This window comes from Dreissena polymorpha, chromosome 1 (genome assembly GCF_020536995.1).
Source record: "Dreissena polymorpha isolate Duluth1 chromosome 1, UMN_Dpol_1.0, whole genome shotgun sequence".
NCBI lineage: Eukaryota > Metazoa > Mollusca > Bivalvia > Myida > Dreissenidae > Dreissena > Dreissena polymorpha.
In genome coordinates, this window is record NC_068355.1 from 143,848,593 (window position 1) to 143,865,369 (window position 16,777).

Genomic DNA, 16,777 nt, shown 5'->3' on the forward strand with positions numbered 1-16,777 from the left:
ACAATCTCACACTGTCTGTGTTGCAATGGAGGGCATCATCTCATCCTATCCATTCTACAATGATAACTCTGCTCATGTCCATTATTAAGAAAAAGGTATCACTAGCAAATGTGTTATTACAAAAAAATATTCTAAAGTGAAGTCCCTTGATTTTCAACAGGAAACTTTTGTAATGTTGCATTAAAATGAAGAAATTACGCAGAATTTCTTCCTTTGAACACATAACAAAGGAACTTATCATGTGTTAATATGTACACAAAACAAGACATTAACAAGCAATAACAATTTGAAGTAATACCATTGGTATAGGATTGTCTTTCTTCTTCTTGTTCCTCCTGGCAAGTACAGTCTTCACAGGCTTCAAAAGTCTGTAGCAAACTCCCACCATCACACACATGTGTGACAATGACTGAAGTAGAGAGAAATCAACTTACTTCACATTATGTTGTACACCATTTTCTGGTAAAATTAAGTTTCATTTAGACGTATATTCTTAAATTGTGTACAGCATAACTGTAACAAGAGCACCACATAACGGGCGCCACGCTCGACTGCGGGTGCAGTTTGGAATAAATGAAAGCTTGTCAGATTATTTTTTTTTAGAGGTCACAGTGACCTTGACCTTTGACCTAGTGACCCCAAAATGGGTGTGGCATGGCAAACTAATCAAGGTGCAGCTACATATGAAGTGTCAAAGTTGTATGTTGAAGCACTTTGATTTTAGAGCCAATGTGCAAAACCTTAACAAAATGTCAAGGTTGTAGCACGACGCGGATGTCGGAAGACAAGCTGGCTATGACAATACCTTGGGTTTTCTCAGAAAACAGACGAGCTAATAATCAGTTATCCATTATTTACAAACAATGTTCAAATCTCAAGTCTGGTCTGCATGTAAGCTCCTTACAATCAAAATGTCAGCCCTATACCTCCATCAAAACTTTAATTCACCTTGTTAGCATAATGTGCGGGAACAAAAACTGTCACGTGACCACAAATGCGAACGACCACGGCTATTTTGCGGACAGAACGTCAACCGAAGGTATGTTTTCTTATGTTTTCTCTGTTTAAGCAGAACACATGTCACAATGCCTTGGTGCACCACCGTACGCTTCTACTTTTCATTGATGTATTGCTCATATTTTTAGGTATAATACTTTTTGAGAACATTCAAAGACAAATATCGAACTCGATGATGCAGACGACAACACATCTTGTTTCTGTGTGTGTTTCTCTTTTAAAAGACCAAGTTGTTAATGTTTAACTATACGAAACAGACCAACAGAACAGCTTCGAAATCTAAATGGTTATTAACATTGTCTATAGTGTAATTCTAAGGGGAACAAGAGCTGTCAGAGGACAGCGCGCTCGACTATTCGAGTGCTTGACAGTATAACGTAAGCCATCATGGAGAGGGAGGGGGGGTATAATGTGGGTGTGTGGTCATTTAATAGATGATCTTTCAAAAAAAAGGATTTTTTTTTTTTGGGGGGGGGGGGGGGAATTCTGGGGTGGGGCATGGGGGATGGTTTGGGTGGAGTGCATTGTGTTATGTCAGGTAAGTGTTGTTTTGTCAAAGTATGAATCAAATGTGATCATAAATAAAGAAGTTATGGCAATTTAAGCAAAATGTTCAATTATCTAAGTATAAAAGGGGCCATACCGGTAATTCTGTCAAAATGCTTGATACAGTAACTGTTGTCTGCTCTTGTTTATAGATTGGGATCATGTTGGTAAAGAAGTATGCAAAATATGAATGCAATATGTCAAAGGACATAAACAATATTTGAGATGGTACGCAAACTTTAACCTAGATTTATCAATAATATGCATATTCTAAGTATAAAAGGGGCAATAATTCTGTCAAAATGCTTGATACAGTTGTCTGCTCTTGTTTATAGATTGGGATCATGTTGGTAAAGAAGTATGCAAAATATAAAAGCAATATGTCAAAGGACATACAAAATATTTGGGGTAGTATGCAAACTTTAACATTTGCACGCTTACGCTAATGGGAACGCCGACGCCGTGGTGAGTAGGATAGCTCCACAATATATATTTCATATATAATAGACGAGCTAAAAATAAATGTGCGAACGACCACACTTGAAAAACGTTTGCAAACAACCACACTTGGAATATAAATGTATGCGAACGACCACACTTAATTATTAAACACTCGTTTTGTTTAGTACCTTTTGTATACTTTAGTATAATTTAGTATATGGTCATATAATATCAATGCATATAACAATGTATTTTTCATTATAGACCATTTATATACCGTACGGGACCATCGCATAAATATCATCTGCTGGAGAAGTCCAAGGATTTACCATCAGAATGTGACCAGAACTGTGCGGCATGCATATCTAGATCAAGAGCAGTCGTTACTGATATTACGATCAAGTAAGTTAGTTGGACTAACTGTAGGCTATGAAAACAAACTTCGTTTTGTTTATCCCGCTAGAACATATATGCTCAAATTCGATCGTTATGACAAAATAAATATCAAATGGAAGCCACCTGGATTGTTTAATTTTGAAAAAGATTAGCAATGTTTTAACTTTGAAAAATATTTTTACAAATACTTATATACGAACCATATAAATTTGTTTCAATACATTTTATCATAATATTTGCGCTAACTGATGTTTAATATAACAAGAGATACAGGTTTAAACAGCTATAGTTTACATTCAAATAAATTCTTATACAAAGAAAAGAATCTATGTACAAACAAGCAATAACTAGAAATGGCGCGGCAGTGGCCGACGCGTATACCCATTCCATGTTTAACCCAGGGGCGCCCCAGGGTTGGTAATAGGGCCATGCATAGTTGAGATTGACCGTATTGTCATAACAGAAGTTCAGTATCAATTAGAAGTGAATCGGTGTAGAAATAAAGAAGTAATAGTAAAAGGCAATTTTGGGTGGGAGTGGCCTACGTGGGCAAGGCGCCCCAGGGTTGGTAATGGGGCAATGCATAGTTGAGATTGACCATATTGTCATAAGAGAAGTTCAGTATCAATTGGAAGTGAATTGGTGTAGAAATAAAGAAATTATAGTAAAAGGCAATTTTGGGTGGGAGTGGCCTATGTGGGCGGGGCGCCCAAGGGTTGGTAATGGGGCCATGCATAGTTGAGATTGACTGTATTGTCATAAGAGAAGTTCAGTATCAATTAGAAGAATCGGTGTAGAAATGAAGAAGTTATAGTAAAAGGCAATTTTGGGTGGGTGTGGCCTATGTGAGCGGGGTGCCCTAGGGTTGGTAATGGGGCCATGCATACTTGAGATTGACCGTATTGCCGTAAGAGAAGTTCAGTATCAATTAGAAGTGAATCGGTGTAGAAATGAAGAAGTTATAGTAAAAGGCAATTTTGGGTGGGTGTGGCCGATGTGGACGGGGTGCTCCAGGGTTGGTAATGGGGCCATGCATAGTTGATATTAACCGTAGTGTCATAAGAGAAGGTCAGTATCAATTTGAAGTGACTCGGTGTAGAAATGAAGAAATTATAGTAAAAGGCAATTTTTGGTGGGTGTGGTCAGTAGGGGCAGGGCGCCCCAGGGTTGGTAATGGGGCCATGCATAGTTGATATTGACCGTATTGTCATAAGAGAGGTTCAGTATCAATTTGAAGTGAATCGGTGTATAAATGAAGAAATTATAGTAAAAGGCAATTTTTGGTGGGCGTGGTCTATGTGGGCGGGGCGCCCTAGGGTTGGTAATGGGGCCATGCATAGTAAAGATTAACCGTTTTGTCATAGGAGATGTTCAGTATCAATTAGAAGTAAATCGGTGTAGAAATGAAGAAGTTAATGTAAAATAACATAAAACAAGACATGTGTTTGTCAGAAACACAATGCCCCATACTGCGCCACTTTGAGATAAAATTTCTATTATCATTTGGCAGGTATAGAAATCATCTCCCTTTAAAGCTTATTACTTCCCTTGGATTTTGTCCAATCCAACCAGGGGGGAGGGGTCTGAAGACAGTCAAAATGACCAAGTCAGACATCACTGACAACCAAGGTCTGTGGTTTATCAAAAAGATCATAGCCAGAGTTCATCATGTACCTATAGACATAGGTATGTAATTAACCCTTCCATTCACAAATTAGTACAGTAAAGAAATGATAATTATATCATTAAAAAGACTTTGACAAATCATTCATTTGATTTAAAAATAATCAAAATAAAAAATGTGTACAGTAACTGTGAAAAGAAGTTAAATTCTTGGTGAGGAAATATATAATATTAGATTTATAATTATATAAATTACTTCCCTTGAAAATAATTGACTCTAACAAATCTCTATTTTTAGTAGCAAATAATTAAAAGCCACTCTCTATTTTTAGTAGCAAATAATTAAAAGCCACTACCGTGACTGTAGATTCACCACTCAATGTGCAGATCCATGAGATGCACATGCATGCCAAATATCAAGTAGTTATGTTCAATATTGAATAATTATCTCCTTTAGCTTATAACTTCCCTTTGATTTGTATTTTTGACCTTAGACCTTGAAGGATGATCTTGACCTTGACCTTTTACCACGATTTGTTTGTCAGAAACACAATGCCGCCTACTGCGCAACTTTGATTTATTACATTTTTTTTATATAATTTGGGAGGTCAGATAATTATGTCCATTTCAAGCTTATTACTTCCCTTGGCTTTGTTTTTTCGATCCCTAGACCTGGAAGGATGATGTTCACCTTGAAATTTTACCACTCAAAATGTGCAGCTCCATGAGATACACATGCATGCCAAATATCAAGCTGCTATCTTCAATATTTAAACAAGATGTGTTTGTGAAACACAATGTCCCCCTATATGATGTTTGACCTTGAAGGATAACCTTGACCTTGTGAAGGATGACCTTGACCTTTCACCACTCAAAATGTGCAGCTCCATGAGATACACATGCATGCCAACTATCAAGTTGCTATCTTCAATATTGCAAAAGTATTCATAAAATAAGTGATTTGGGCCACATATATTTGACCTCTGACCTTGAAGGATGACCTTGACCTTGACCTTTCACCACTCAAAATGTGCAGCTCCATGAGATGCACATGCATGCCAAATATCAAGTTGCAATCTTCAATATTGCAAAAGTATTTATAAAATAAGCAATTTGGGCCACATATATTTGACCTCTGACCTTGAAGGATGACCTTGACCTTGACCTTTCACCACTCAAAATGTGCAGCTCCATGAGATACACATGCATGCCAAATATCAAGTTGCTATCTTAAATATTGCAAAAGTATTCATAAAATGAGCGATTTTGGCCACATATATTTGACCTCTGACCTTGAAGGATGACCTTGACCTTGAACAATCACCACTCAAAATGTGCAGCTTCATGAGATACACATGCATGCCAAATATGAAGTTGATATCTTCAATATAACAAAAGTTATTGCAAAATGTTAAAGTTGGCGCAAACAGACCAACAGACCAACAGACAGACCAACAGACAGACCAACAGACAGACAGACAGGGCAAAAACAATATGTCCCCCACTACTATAGTGGGGGACATAAAAAGTTATGGCCAATGTTAAAGTTTTTTTGGACGGACGGACAGACTGACATACTGACTGACGAACAGTTCAACTGCTATATGGCACCCTACAGGGGGCATAAAAATGAGTGAAAATCTCTGACCCGGCCCCACCCCAACCCCCATAACTTTTGACCCAGGGGTCAGATCAATATTCCAAATAGTGCAGGGTCGCACATATGCTCATAGCTACCATGTGTGTAAGTTTCAAGGTTCTAGTGCATATAGTGTAGGAGGACATAGTGGCCAGGACGGACGGTTGGACCAACAGACAGACGGCGGAGATAACCACAATATCCCCACGCTTTTCAAAAAGCGTGGGGATAATAATTATGAGTTACATACTTTTCACATAAAAATGCACTAAAATAAGGTTTCAGCACTTAAACTTTAAAATGTAGAACACAAGTCTAAAGCTAGTGTTTTCATATCTGGAATAGCATTACTTGTAAGTTTTAATTAAACATCTTCTAATGCAATTTGTACAAGGGCTGTTTGTAAAACATGCATGCCTCCCCCCATATGGGCTGTCAGTTGTAGTGGCAGCCATTGTATGAATACGTTTTTTTGTCATGGTGACCTTGACCTTTGACCGTGTGACCTTGACCTTTGACCTAGTGCCTGAAAATCAATAGGGGTCATCTGCCAGTCATGATCAATGTACCTATGAAGTTTCAGGATCCTAGGCCTCATTATTCTTGAGTTATCATCAGGAAACCATTTTACTGTTTCGAGTCACTGTGACCTTGACCTTGTGACCTGAAAATTAATAGGGGTCATTTGCCAGTCATGATCAATGTACCTATGAAGTTTCATTATCCTAGGCATAAGCATTCTTGAGTTATCATCCGGAAACCATTTTACTGTTTTGAGTCACTGTGACCTTGACCTTTGACCTAATGACCTGAAAATCAATAGGGGTCATCTGCCAGTCATGATCAATGCACCTATGAAGTTTCATGATCCTAGGCCTAAGCATTCTTGAGTTATCATCCGGAAACCATTTAACTATTTCGAGTCACTGTGACCTTGACCTTTGACCTAGTGACCTGAAAATCAATAGGGGTCATCTGCCATTCATGAACGTCGTGAACAAACACATTCTAATAAGTCACAGAACGAAGCAGATGTGTTTATATTAATAAGGGTTGGCTGCAGCAACTTTTCACTGCAATTTGTTAAAACGGTCACGACAGCAAAACATGTGCTGGTCACGCAGGAAGCCATTTTTTTTCGGGTCGTCTCAATCGAATTTTTTAGCGTCTGTAATTATCGATTAAAAAGGTTACGAAACACTTTATTTGGCATTCGTATTCAGCGTCAAAATCGTTTCTGCAAGATTGCTTTTTTTTTCACACATTAAAAACAAGGGACAAAATTGTCACAAAACCAGGTTTTCATTGTGAAAAAAAAATCTGATAAAGGGAGACAACTCAAACTGAACTTTTGAATTGAACAAACAAAATTAACCCCTTTGTAAGTTTGTTTATTTTTTTTTTATATTTTTAGTCGTGGCGACCTTGACATTGCAGATATTGACGTGATTCTTTCGTGCGACACACCGTCCCATGATGGTGAACAAATGTGCCAAATGATTTTAAAATCTCACAATGAATGACATAGTTATGGCCAGGACAAGGTCATTTATGGCCATTTTTGACCTTTGAACTCAAAGTGTGACCTTGACCTTGGAGATATTGACGTAATTATTTCGCGCGACACACCGTCCAATGATGGTGAACAAATGTGCCAAATGATTTTAAAATCTGACAATGAACGACATAGTTATGGCCCGGACAAGCTTGTTCCGCCCGCCCGCCAGCCAGCCAGCCCGCCCGCATTCGCCAATCTAATAACCAGTTTTTTCCTTCGGAAAACCTGGTTAAAAACACATGCACTATGGTTACAGAAGGACACAAAAATGAGTGAGAGCCGTAATTTTTTTTGTTTTTTCCATTTTGAAAAAATAGGTGCGGGAAATCCGACGACCATCAAATCAATTTGGAGTGGCCTAAAAGCTGCTTTGATGGTGTATGAACATGCCACTCATATGATTTAATAACAAGTACTGTAACATGAAGTCAAGTACTGATAGCTTAAATGTTTATCAGTAAACAGTAGAGTCCAAAATATTAAAATATCATATCAGTTGATTTTAGCCACCAGTAGCAACGGTGTTATTAAAAGATTACAGATTTCAACTGAATATTTGCACTAAAGTGATCAAGATGGCTACATTTTCTCAATCAACAATTGAAACATGCTCTGATTCTTTTATAGACTTTTGTTGTTCGCCGTGTCTTGAGCACAAAATTGACCAGTCGGCAGAGTTGTACTGCGATACCTGTCAGAAATTTTATTGTGCAGAATGTGTCACTCTTCATGGTCAGTTATTTGGGAAACATGTGACGTATGGAAGGGGAGACACAAGTAAGTGGCCAGCGTCCAAGGAAGTGCAGGATTTCCTTCTGAAGTGTGACCTTCATGAAGACAAACATCTAGAAATGTACTGCAATAACCACAGTCAGCTGTGCTGCACTAATTGTGCTTTCCTCAATCACAGGTAACTCAGATATATACATATATATATGCGTTCAAAAATGATAAATGCTGTCATAAAAAGACCAATTCATTCAGTATTATTCATATCTATTATTTTTAAGTTATTTTTGTGTGTGAAAAACATGAAAATAAAAGTACAATGATGACTTGTATTCATTTTTTGCTTCTTCAAAATAAAAACCAGTATTAAAATTACTGTCCATATCTTATTACCTGAAAAAATAATTTAAAAAACAATACAAATATTATGAACAAAGGTTCAGACATATTTTTGCATAATGACCATTTAAACCACATACACATATTAAAAAGTTATTTTCATTTCAGACTGTGTACTAAAGTAACACTTATATCTGAGTCAGCCAGAGGACCTCTGCCAGACTTGCAGCAACTATCAAGAAAGATCCAAACTATACTCGAAGAAGTCAAGAAACTTGAGAACCATTGGAACACCAACATGCTGACTGTGCAAGCTTCATACGACAAACTATTAGATGAAATACGTGACACACGCCAGACAATAAATATCATTTTAGACAAGATTGAAAAAAACACTATACAAGAGCTAGATGATAAGATGACCAGTCTAAAAGCTTCTATTAAGACTGATTTAGACAACTGCATCAAGCTTAAAAATGAACTAAAACAACTCAGTGGCGCAATAAATGACATTATTGATAAGGGCAAAGCAGAACTCACATTTATTGCAAGTAAGAAATGTCTGGAACAAGTAAAGCAATCTGAAACTTATCTGAAGGAGAACTCTGTTCAGGTAGAAAGTTCACTGACATTCCAGGCAGACAGTGATGTTCCACAGTACTTGTCTAAATTGTCAGGTCTTGGGAAGATTGTACTCAGTACCAAGGAAATATTCGTGTTAGGTGATCCAGACCAGGTATTCACTGTGCAAGGAAAGTCAGAGTATAATGTGCACCTACCAAGTGATTCAAGGATCTGCACTATCATTGCCATCTGTGTTCTCTCTGATGATGAGATCCTTGTTGCAGATCAAGATAATAAACGAGTTAAGCTACTCAATCATCAATACCAGGTGGTGGGACATTGTGATTTAACTGGTTATCCAATGGACATGTGTAAAATCACACCAAGTGAAGTAGCTGTTGCTGTGAAAAATTTTGAGGTCCAGTTTGTCTCTGTGAATGGTGGGCAGCTGGTTAAGGGCAGGAAGTTGCAGTTTCAACATAGATGTTATGGTATTGCTCATAATCTGCAAGACCTGTATCTCACCTCTTGGAAATCACTTTACAAGTATTCAATGAACGGAACCTTGTTGAATAAAGTGTATGAAGATACATCAGACAAATGCACAGGTAAAATTTGGTATATATATTCCAATAACATTTGAAATTATCATAAATATGATAGAAATATGAAAATTGTATTATTGGTATACATATTTACACAAAGGTCAATTGTTTTTACCTTTGCCCATTTCAGAAAATTATGCTTGCAAATAACATACCTAATAACTGTTTCATTTGTAAATGAAAACTCCTTAACAATAAAGCTCTTCCTTTGCCTAAGTGTTTTCATGACTTTTCTTCCCTGTATGGGACTTTTTCATCGTTTTAAGAGTCTGATTTAAACAAGCAAATTCGTAGAATTGATATCCCCCGCCAATATGCTGCTTGACACAAAAAGCATTTTTTCAAGATACAAAGGGCCATAACTCCTTTATTAACAGATTGTGTATAATGCCACTCAAACCAAGTTTCAATGAAAACGGCCAAAGCACTTCCAAGATATGGCTCCGGACGGACAGACAGATGGAAAGACTGACGGAAAGACGGACAGACAACGCCAAAACAATATCCCTCCGTCTATGGCGGTGGATAAAAAGACGTACGGACGGATAGACAACGCCAAAACAATATCCCTCCGCCTATGGCGGGGGATAATAATGCCTCAATAATAATCATGTCCGCATGCTCTGACTATGTCAAGGAGTACATTTACTGACTGAGAGAATGTTATTGTACATAATGAGGTTTGTGTAAGAAAATCTTTATTAGCATAATAATTCTATAAAGAAGTCACTTCAATGATATGACTCTCTTTTACAGAATTGAAATGTGCAGTGAGTCCTTCAGGTGACAAGATATTTGTCATCCACCATTCCTACGAGGTCCTCACCTTGGCCACAGATGGCACAGTTCTCCACACCTTCACCGACCCAGACCTGCAAAAACCATATAGTATCCATGTTACTGATCTGGGACAGGTTCTGGTCATCTGTGGAAGGTCATCCAAGACTATCATTCAGCTGGATGGTGAAGGCAAGAAGAAGCTGGCAACTCTTGCTTCCGAGTGGGATGGACTAGCTTACCCAGTGTCAGTCTATTTCTATAGGAGCACAGCATCCATCATTGTGGGACAAACGGCTAGGAACAACATCCTAGTGTTTAAAGTAAAATAGTTTTGTTTAACCAGTTTCAGTGCAGACATTTTAGAACATGTACTGTCAACAATAATTCTTGGCCTGACCAAACTAATATTCACTGTTACATAACATTACATAATTCACGTGGATGATTAACTGTTTTGCCAAGTAATGTCATATCTGTGAATATGTTTAAAAAGTATGTTCGTAATGTTCTTGGCATCATAGATCTATTATTTAGTGTAATGTTGCAAGAAATCAACTGTATTTTGTTGACGATTATTTTTCATTTAAATTGTATATAATCAGTGTATTGTTGTAATCTTGATCTAAATCTCCAAAATGATATATATTTAGATACATGATTTACTTGTGGAGATTTGTTTTGATCTAATATATTGTGATGATATTGTTATGCAAGGTAAAAAGAACTGCAGAGTGCGTTTTGGGACAGTTTTTATTTATCAACTGTTAGAACCATTTGCATTGCACTTATAATAAGAAAAGTTAGACAAAATGCAATTGAGATCAGTTTGAATGAATTGAAATCACTTCTAGTATAGTTTAACTGTTACCATGTGTTCTGTTCTAAACAATATGTAGAGTCATAGCAAGTATGTATTGTACAGTTTTCCGTTATTGTTGTTTTTAGATTTCATATTTGTTGATGACCATTTTATATGTCATTACTTATGTCAGAGTGTTATCTGCCTTTCCTTTCATTATATTTTGCTGAATAAATTATCTTTAACTAGTTCTAGTTCACATACACCTTTTATATGTATGAACTGTATTCAAATGTATACATTTTCATTCAATGGCATAATCAAATAGTCATACCTTTGGTATTTACTATTTTATATACATAAACACAATTTTTTTTTAGGTAGTCTTTAATTACCAAATTTCTTACTACCATGCACAACTCGTATAATGCATTTAGATTTTGTGGTTTTTTATTATTAAGCAACTGTCAGAACCATTTGAATTGCTCTTATAATAAGACAAGGTGATGACAATAGCTCATAACTTTTTTTCAAAAGACCTTGACCTTTGACCTAGTGACCTGAAAATCAAGAGGGGTCATCTGCGAGTCATGATCAATGTACCTATGAAGTTTCATGATCCTAGGCATAACTGTTCTTGAGTTATCATCCGGAAACCATTTTACTATTTCGGATCACCGTAACCTTGACCTTTGACGTAGTGACCTGAAAATCAATAAGGGTCATCTGTGAGTCATGATCAATGTACCTATGAAGTTTCATGATCCTAGGCATAAGCGTTCTTGAGTTATCATCTGGAAACCATTTTACTATTTCAGGTCACCCTGACCTTGACCTTTGACCTAGTGACCTGAAAATCAATAGGGGTCATCTGCGAGTCATGATCAATGTACCTATGAAGTTTCATGATCCTAAGCCTAAGCGTTCTTGAGTTATCATCCGGAAACCATCTGGTGGACGGACATACAGACATACATACGGACGGACGAAGAGACCGACATGAACAAAACAATATACCCCTCTTCTTCGAAGGGGGGCATAAAAATGCCCCGCCCCTGGTGGCCATGTTTTTAAAGCAACAAAAAACATTTTTGAACTCATCCAAGATATCATTGGGAAAAATCTTCAGACCAAGTTTCATGATGATCGGAAAATAAATGTGACCTCTAGAGTGTTAACAAGGTCATACATTTCAATATAATTTAAAATATAAGTTGAGAAGAACATGACTAGAAAAATGCGAAATAAGCCTGATATTTAATTCTGAAATCAAAAATGTCTGTAAAGTCGAATTTGCCAGAATGTATATCATGCATGTACGATGTTAATCTTAATTTAGTTTAATGGTTGTTTTTAAATTTCTGCAGCGATGTCTATTCATACGACACACAAACACTAACTTCGATCCTAATAAAAAGACGAATTCTTCGGTTATTGTAGGAAAATATGTACGAAATATCTTCGTCACCATCGGCTCAGGGCACTAATTTGTCTTTGCTGCATTTTATGTAATTCGTCTTCAATGTCTTGCCTATTTTGTGTTATTGTAACATGTATTTATCAATATATTACAATTTAACACATATAAATTTGTATAGTCTCGCTTTAATCGTTTGACAAAAGAATGCCATATTGTACAGAATCATCAAACAATAAAAAACATATTCAAAAGTTTGCTATCTTCCAGAATGTAAAACTATCATTTATAATAAATTCCACTTAATCTTCTTGTGCAAAAAAAAAAAATTAAAAGGGAGACAACTCTGTCAATTCAACATAATTTGTCAAAAGCCATTTTGCAGTTACTTCCCTTGACATGCTAAACTAGAGTGTTCACAAGCTGCTTTACTATATAAATATAAGGAAAATGATCCCCCCCCCAGCGGCCATGCTTTTTTACTGATCCAAACCATTTTCGAACTCAACCGTCATATCCAGAAAACACATGTTCTGACCAAATTTCATGAACATTGGACCAAAAATGTGACTTCTAGAGGGTTCACATGTTTTCACTATACATATAGAGAAAACTGCCCCGCCCACTGGCGGCCATGTTTTTTCACCGATCTGGACCATTTTCGATCTCTTCCGAGATATCAATGAAACCTGTGTTTTGACCAAGTTTCATGATGATTGGGCAAAAATTGTGACTTCAAGAGTGTTCACAAGGATTCTCTTTAGCCATATAAGGAATACTTCCCCGCCCCCTGGCAGCCATGTTTTGCAACGGACCAGAACCATTTTTAAACTCAACCAACATATCATTAAGACAAACATTTTGACAAAGTTACATGAAGATTGGGCATCAAATGTGACTTCTACAGTGTTCACAAGGTTTTTCTTTTTTTTGACCTAGTGACCTAGTTTTTGACCCAGCATGACCCAGTTTCGAACTCAGTCGAGGTATCAATAGGACAAATGTTCTGACCAAGTTTCATGAAAATCAGACAATAAATGTGGCCTCTAGAGTGTTCACAAGGCAAAATGTTGACGACACATGACGGACAACGCACGACGGAAAAAAGGCGATCACAAGAGCTCACCATGAGCACGTTGTGCTCAGGTGAGCTAAAAAGTTAAACAACATGCAATGGAGGAACGATTGAATGGATTGAAATCACTTCTAGTATGGAAACTAATTTATTCTTTGTAATGGTTCTAGAATTGTGACACTTGAAGGGTTTCACAGGTTGGAATGAGTGGGGCCAGCAAATTAATTTGAAAACTGATTCTTTCTGTGCATTTGATGATGAAAACAATAGTTTCCACAAAGATTTCAATATGAATGTCACTATTACAATGTGTGCAATTTTTACATGCTTTTAGCAATAAAAATGTTAGTTTTTAAGTTAACTAGTTGTTGACTTAACCATGAATTCCAAAATGGAAACAATTCCTTAGATTAAGCAGAACATTTGTAACCTGTGAACGAGCTTGAAAGGTCATGAAAGACCTTGCTCTATTGACCAACAACCTAGCATTGTATACTGTTATCAGCATCAGTGTTTTTTTCACCATTTTGGGAATAGGGCCATGTCCCTTTGGAAAAATGTGCGGCGTTTTGACTAAAATTGGGACATTACTGTTGTTGTTGTGTTTCTTTAACATGCTTCCAAATGGAGTATACAAGTTTTTTCAGTATTATATTTACTAAGGTTGAACTTATATGGACCGGAGATGAACAAAATATTGAGAACTAAAAAATTGTTTTTATTTTTATTTTAAACCTTCCATGGGAATTTTTAGCTCCCATTTGGGAAAAATATATCCTTTTTTCAATATAGAAAGGGGCCAATTACCAGACCAGATTTGAAAGAAAACAAGAGATGTGTTTGTCAGAAACACAATGCCCCCTATTGCGCCGCTTTGATTTTTTTTTTAAACCTTTGACCTTGAAGGATGACCTTAACCTTTCACCACTCAAAATGTGCAGCTCCATGAGATACACATGCATGCCAAATATCAAGTTGCTATGTTCAATATTTCAAAAGTTATTGCAAAACTTTAACAAAGGTTAAAGTTTTGGGACAGAATGACAGACAGACAGACAGACAGACAGGCCAAAAACAATATACCCCCGATCGTTCCATCCGGGGGCATAAAAATATATTGTTTGACCTTTGACCTTGAAGGATGACCTTGACCTTTCACCACTGAAAATGTGCAGCTCCGTGAGATACACATGGATGCCAAATATCAAGTGGCTATCTTAAAGGGGCCTTTTCACAGATTTTGGCATTTTTTTAACTTATTCATTAAATGCTTTATATTGATAAATGTAAACATTGGATCATAAAAGCTCCAGTAAAAAATCAAGAAAAAAATTAAAAAAAGGAAAAGAACATTGCCCGGAGCAGGTTTCGAACCAGTGACCCCTAGAGTCCTGCCAGAGTCCTGAAGTAAAAACGCTTTAGCCTACTGAGCTATTCCGCCGAGTACACATTCTTGACGTATTTTATACGTTATATAAGCAATCTCCGTAGTTACACAAAATTTAACGACAAAAACAGAACTCTCCAAATTATTCAATCGTTTCGCGCTGCAACGCTTAATAATTTTTAGGTTTTAAAATCGTCAAAAGATGCATATAATGGCTATATTAGAGCATGGTTAATGTTCAGTATTACTGTTTCCTCACAAATATCATAACTAAAATGAAAACTTACGAACCTGAAACAACTTTTTTCAATTTTGTCAATTTACCAAAGCGTGAAAAGATCCCTTTAAGTATTGCAAAAGTGATGAGCAAGGTTATAGTTTTTGGACAGTCACACAGAATGAAGAACAGATAGGCAAAGTGAAATAGGCAAGGTAGATGCGACAGGCTGAAATATGAACAGAAAAGACATTGTTAGTAAGAAAATGTTAGTAAGTAAGATATTGCATGGAGAAATGAAAATTAATGTTTTTAATTTTTTGACATTTGACCTTGAAGGTTGACCTTGACCTTTCACCAATCAAAATGTGCAGCTCCACGAGAATTAAGTAAAAGATTGAATGGAGAAATGAATTTTTGTTTTTTTAAATTTTTGACCTTTGACCGTGAAGGAAAACCTTGACCTTTCAGCACTCAAAATGTGCAGCTCCACGAAATACACATGCATTCCAAATATGAAGTTGCTGTGTTCATTATTAAAAAAGTTAAGACAATTTAATTTTTTTTTACCTTGAAGGTTGACCTTGACCTTTCACCACTCAAAATGTGAAGCTCCACGAGATACACATGCGTGCCAAATATGAAGTTGCTGTGTTCAATATTAAACAAGATATGTGTTTGTCAGAAACACTATGTCCCCTTTTGCGCCGCTTTGAAGCTATATATACGACCTTTGACCTTGAAGGATGACCTTGACCTTTCACCACTATATCAAGTTGCTATCTTCAATATTACAAAAGTATTCATTAAATGAGCGATTTTGACCTAAATATTTGACCTTTGACCTTGAAGGATGACCTTGACCGTTCACCACTCAAAATGTGAAGCTCCATGAGATACACATGCATGCCAAATATCAAGTTGCTATCTTGAATATTGCAAAAGTTATTGCAAATTTTAAAGTTGGGGCAAACAAACAAACACACAAACCAACAGACAGGGCAAAAACAACATGTCCCCCACTATAGTGGTGGGGGACATAAAAACCCACTGAGCATCATTCAGGATCTCCAGATGATGTATCAATAAATGTCAACTGGAAATACAGTCATACATTCTTTCTGCAGGCACATGCATCTTTTATTGATCATCACAAAGGAAATTCATACATCTTTACAGCAACATGGCTGTGAGCAGTAGGTGTTTGTGAAACATCTGCAATATTCATCAAATGCCTTTTTTTTCTATTCATTGACCCTCAAGGGCTGCAATAGTCATCAAATGATAAGAAAATTTATTCATTAACCTCCCTGGATTAATACAAGTAATGTTTTGCATGTTTACAGTTATACAGTGTGTATTTGTAGTACACGATGATAACAACAGTCAGGAAGAATTTACTCCAGGGTCATAAAAATTATCTGGCAAAAAAATCATAGCAATACCAATTTTATTTCACTTTTTGTTTCTTTCAATTTGTAGCATAAGGTAAATTATATGCAATTCTGATTCCGAAAACATATAAATGGACATTTGAAATGAAATTTTAAATAGGTATAATGTAAGCGGAACAATGTACCAGCAAAGCATTTGAGTAACATGCATTCTAAAAGGTCACTTCCTATATGAGCAACCCAGTATTTTT

The 16,777-nt window shown here is 36.5% G+C and overlaps 2 protein-coding genes across 2 annotated transcripts in view; one reads left to right on the forward strand and one right to left on the reverse strand.

Moving 5' to 3' along the window:
• The window catches only part of LOC127853742 (N-alpha-acetyltransferase 25, NatB auxiliary subunit-like), a 96,417-nt gene that overhangs the window by 11,340 nt on the left and 68,300 nt on the right, over nt 1-16,777 (reverse strand). The window contains exon 24 of the mRNA XM_052388489.1: nt 299-409. Within this exon, the coding sequence (XP_052244449.1) occupies nt 299-409 (111 nt within the window). The remainder of the gene's footprint in view (nt 1-298; nt 410-16,777) is intronic.
• LOC127853782 (transcription intermediary factor 1-alpha-like) lies at nt 7,701-11,284 on the forward strand. Its single transcript, XM_052388553.1, has 3 exons — nt 7,701-8,130; nt 8,457-9,460; nt 10,214-11,284. Exons 1-3 carry the CDS (start codon nt 7,796-7,798, stop codon nt 10,564-10,566), a joined length of 1,692 nt encoding a protein of 563 aa, XP_052244513.1. The 5' UTR covers nt 7,701-7,795; the 3' UTR covers nt 10,567-11,284.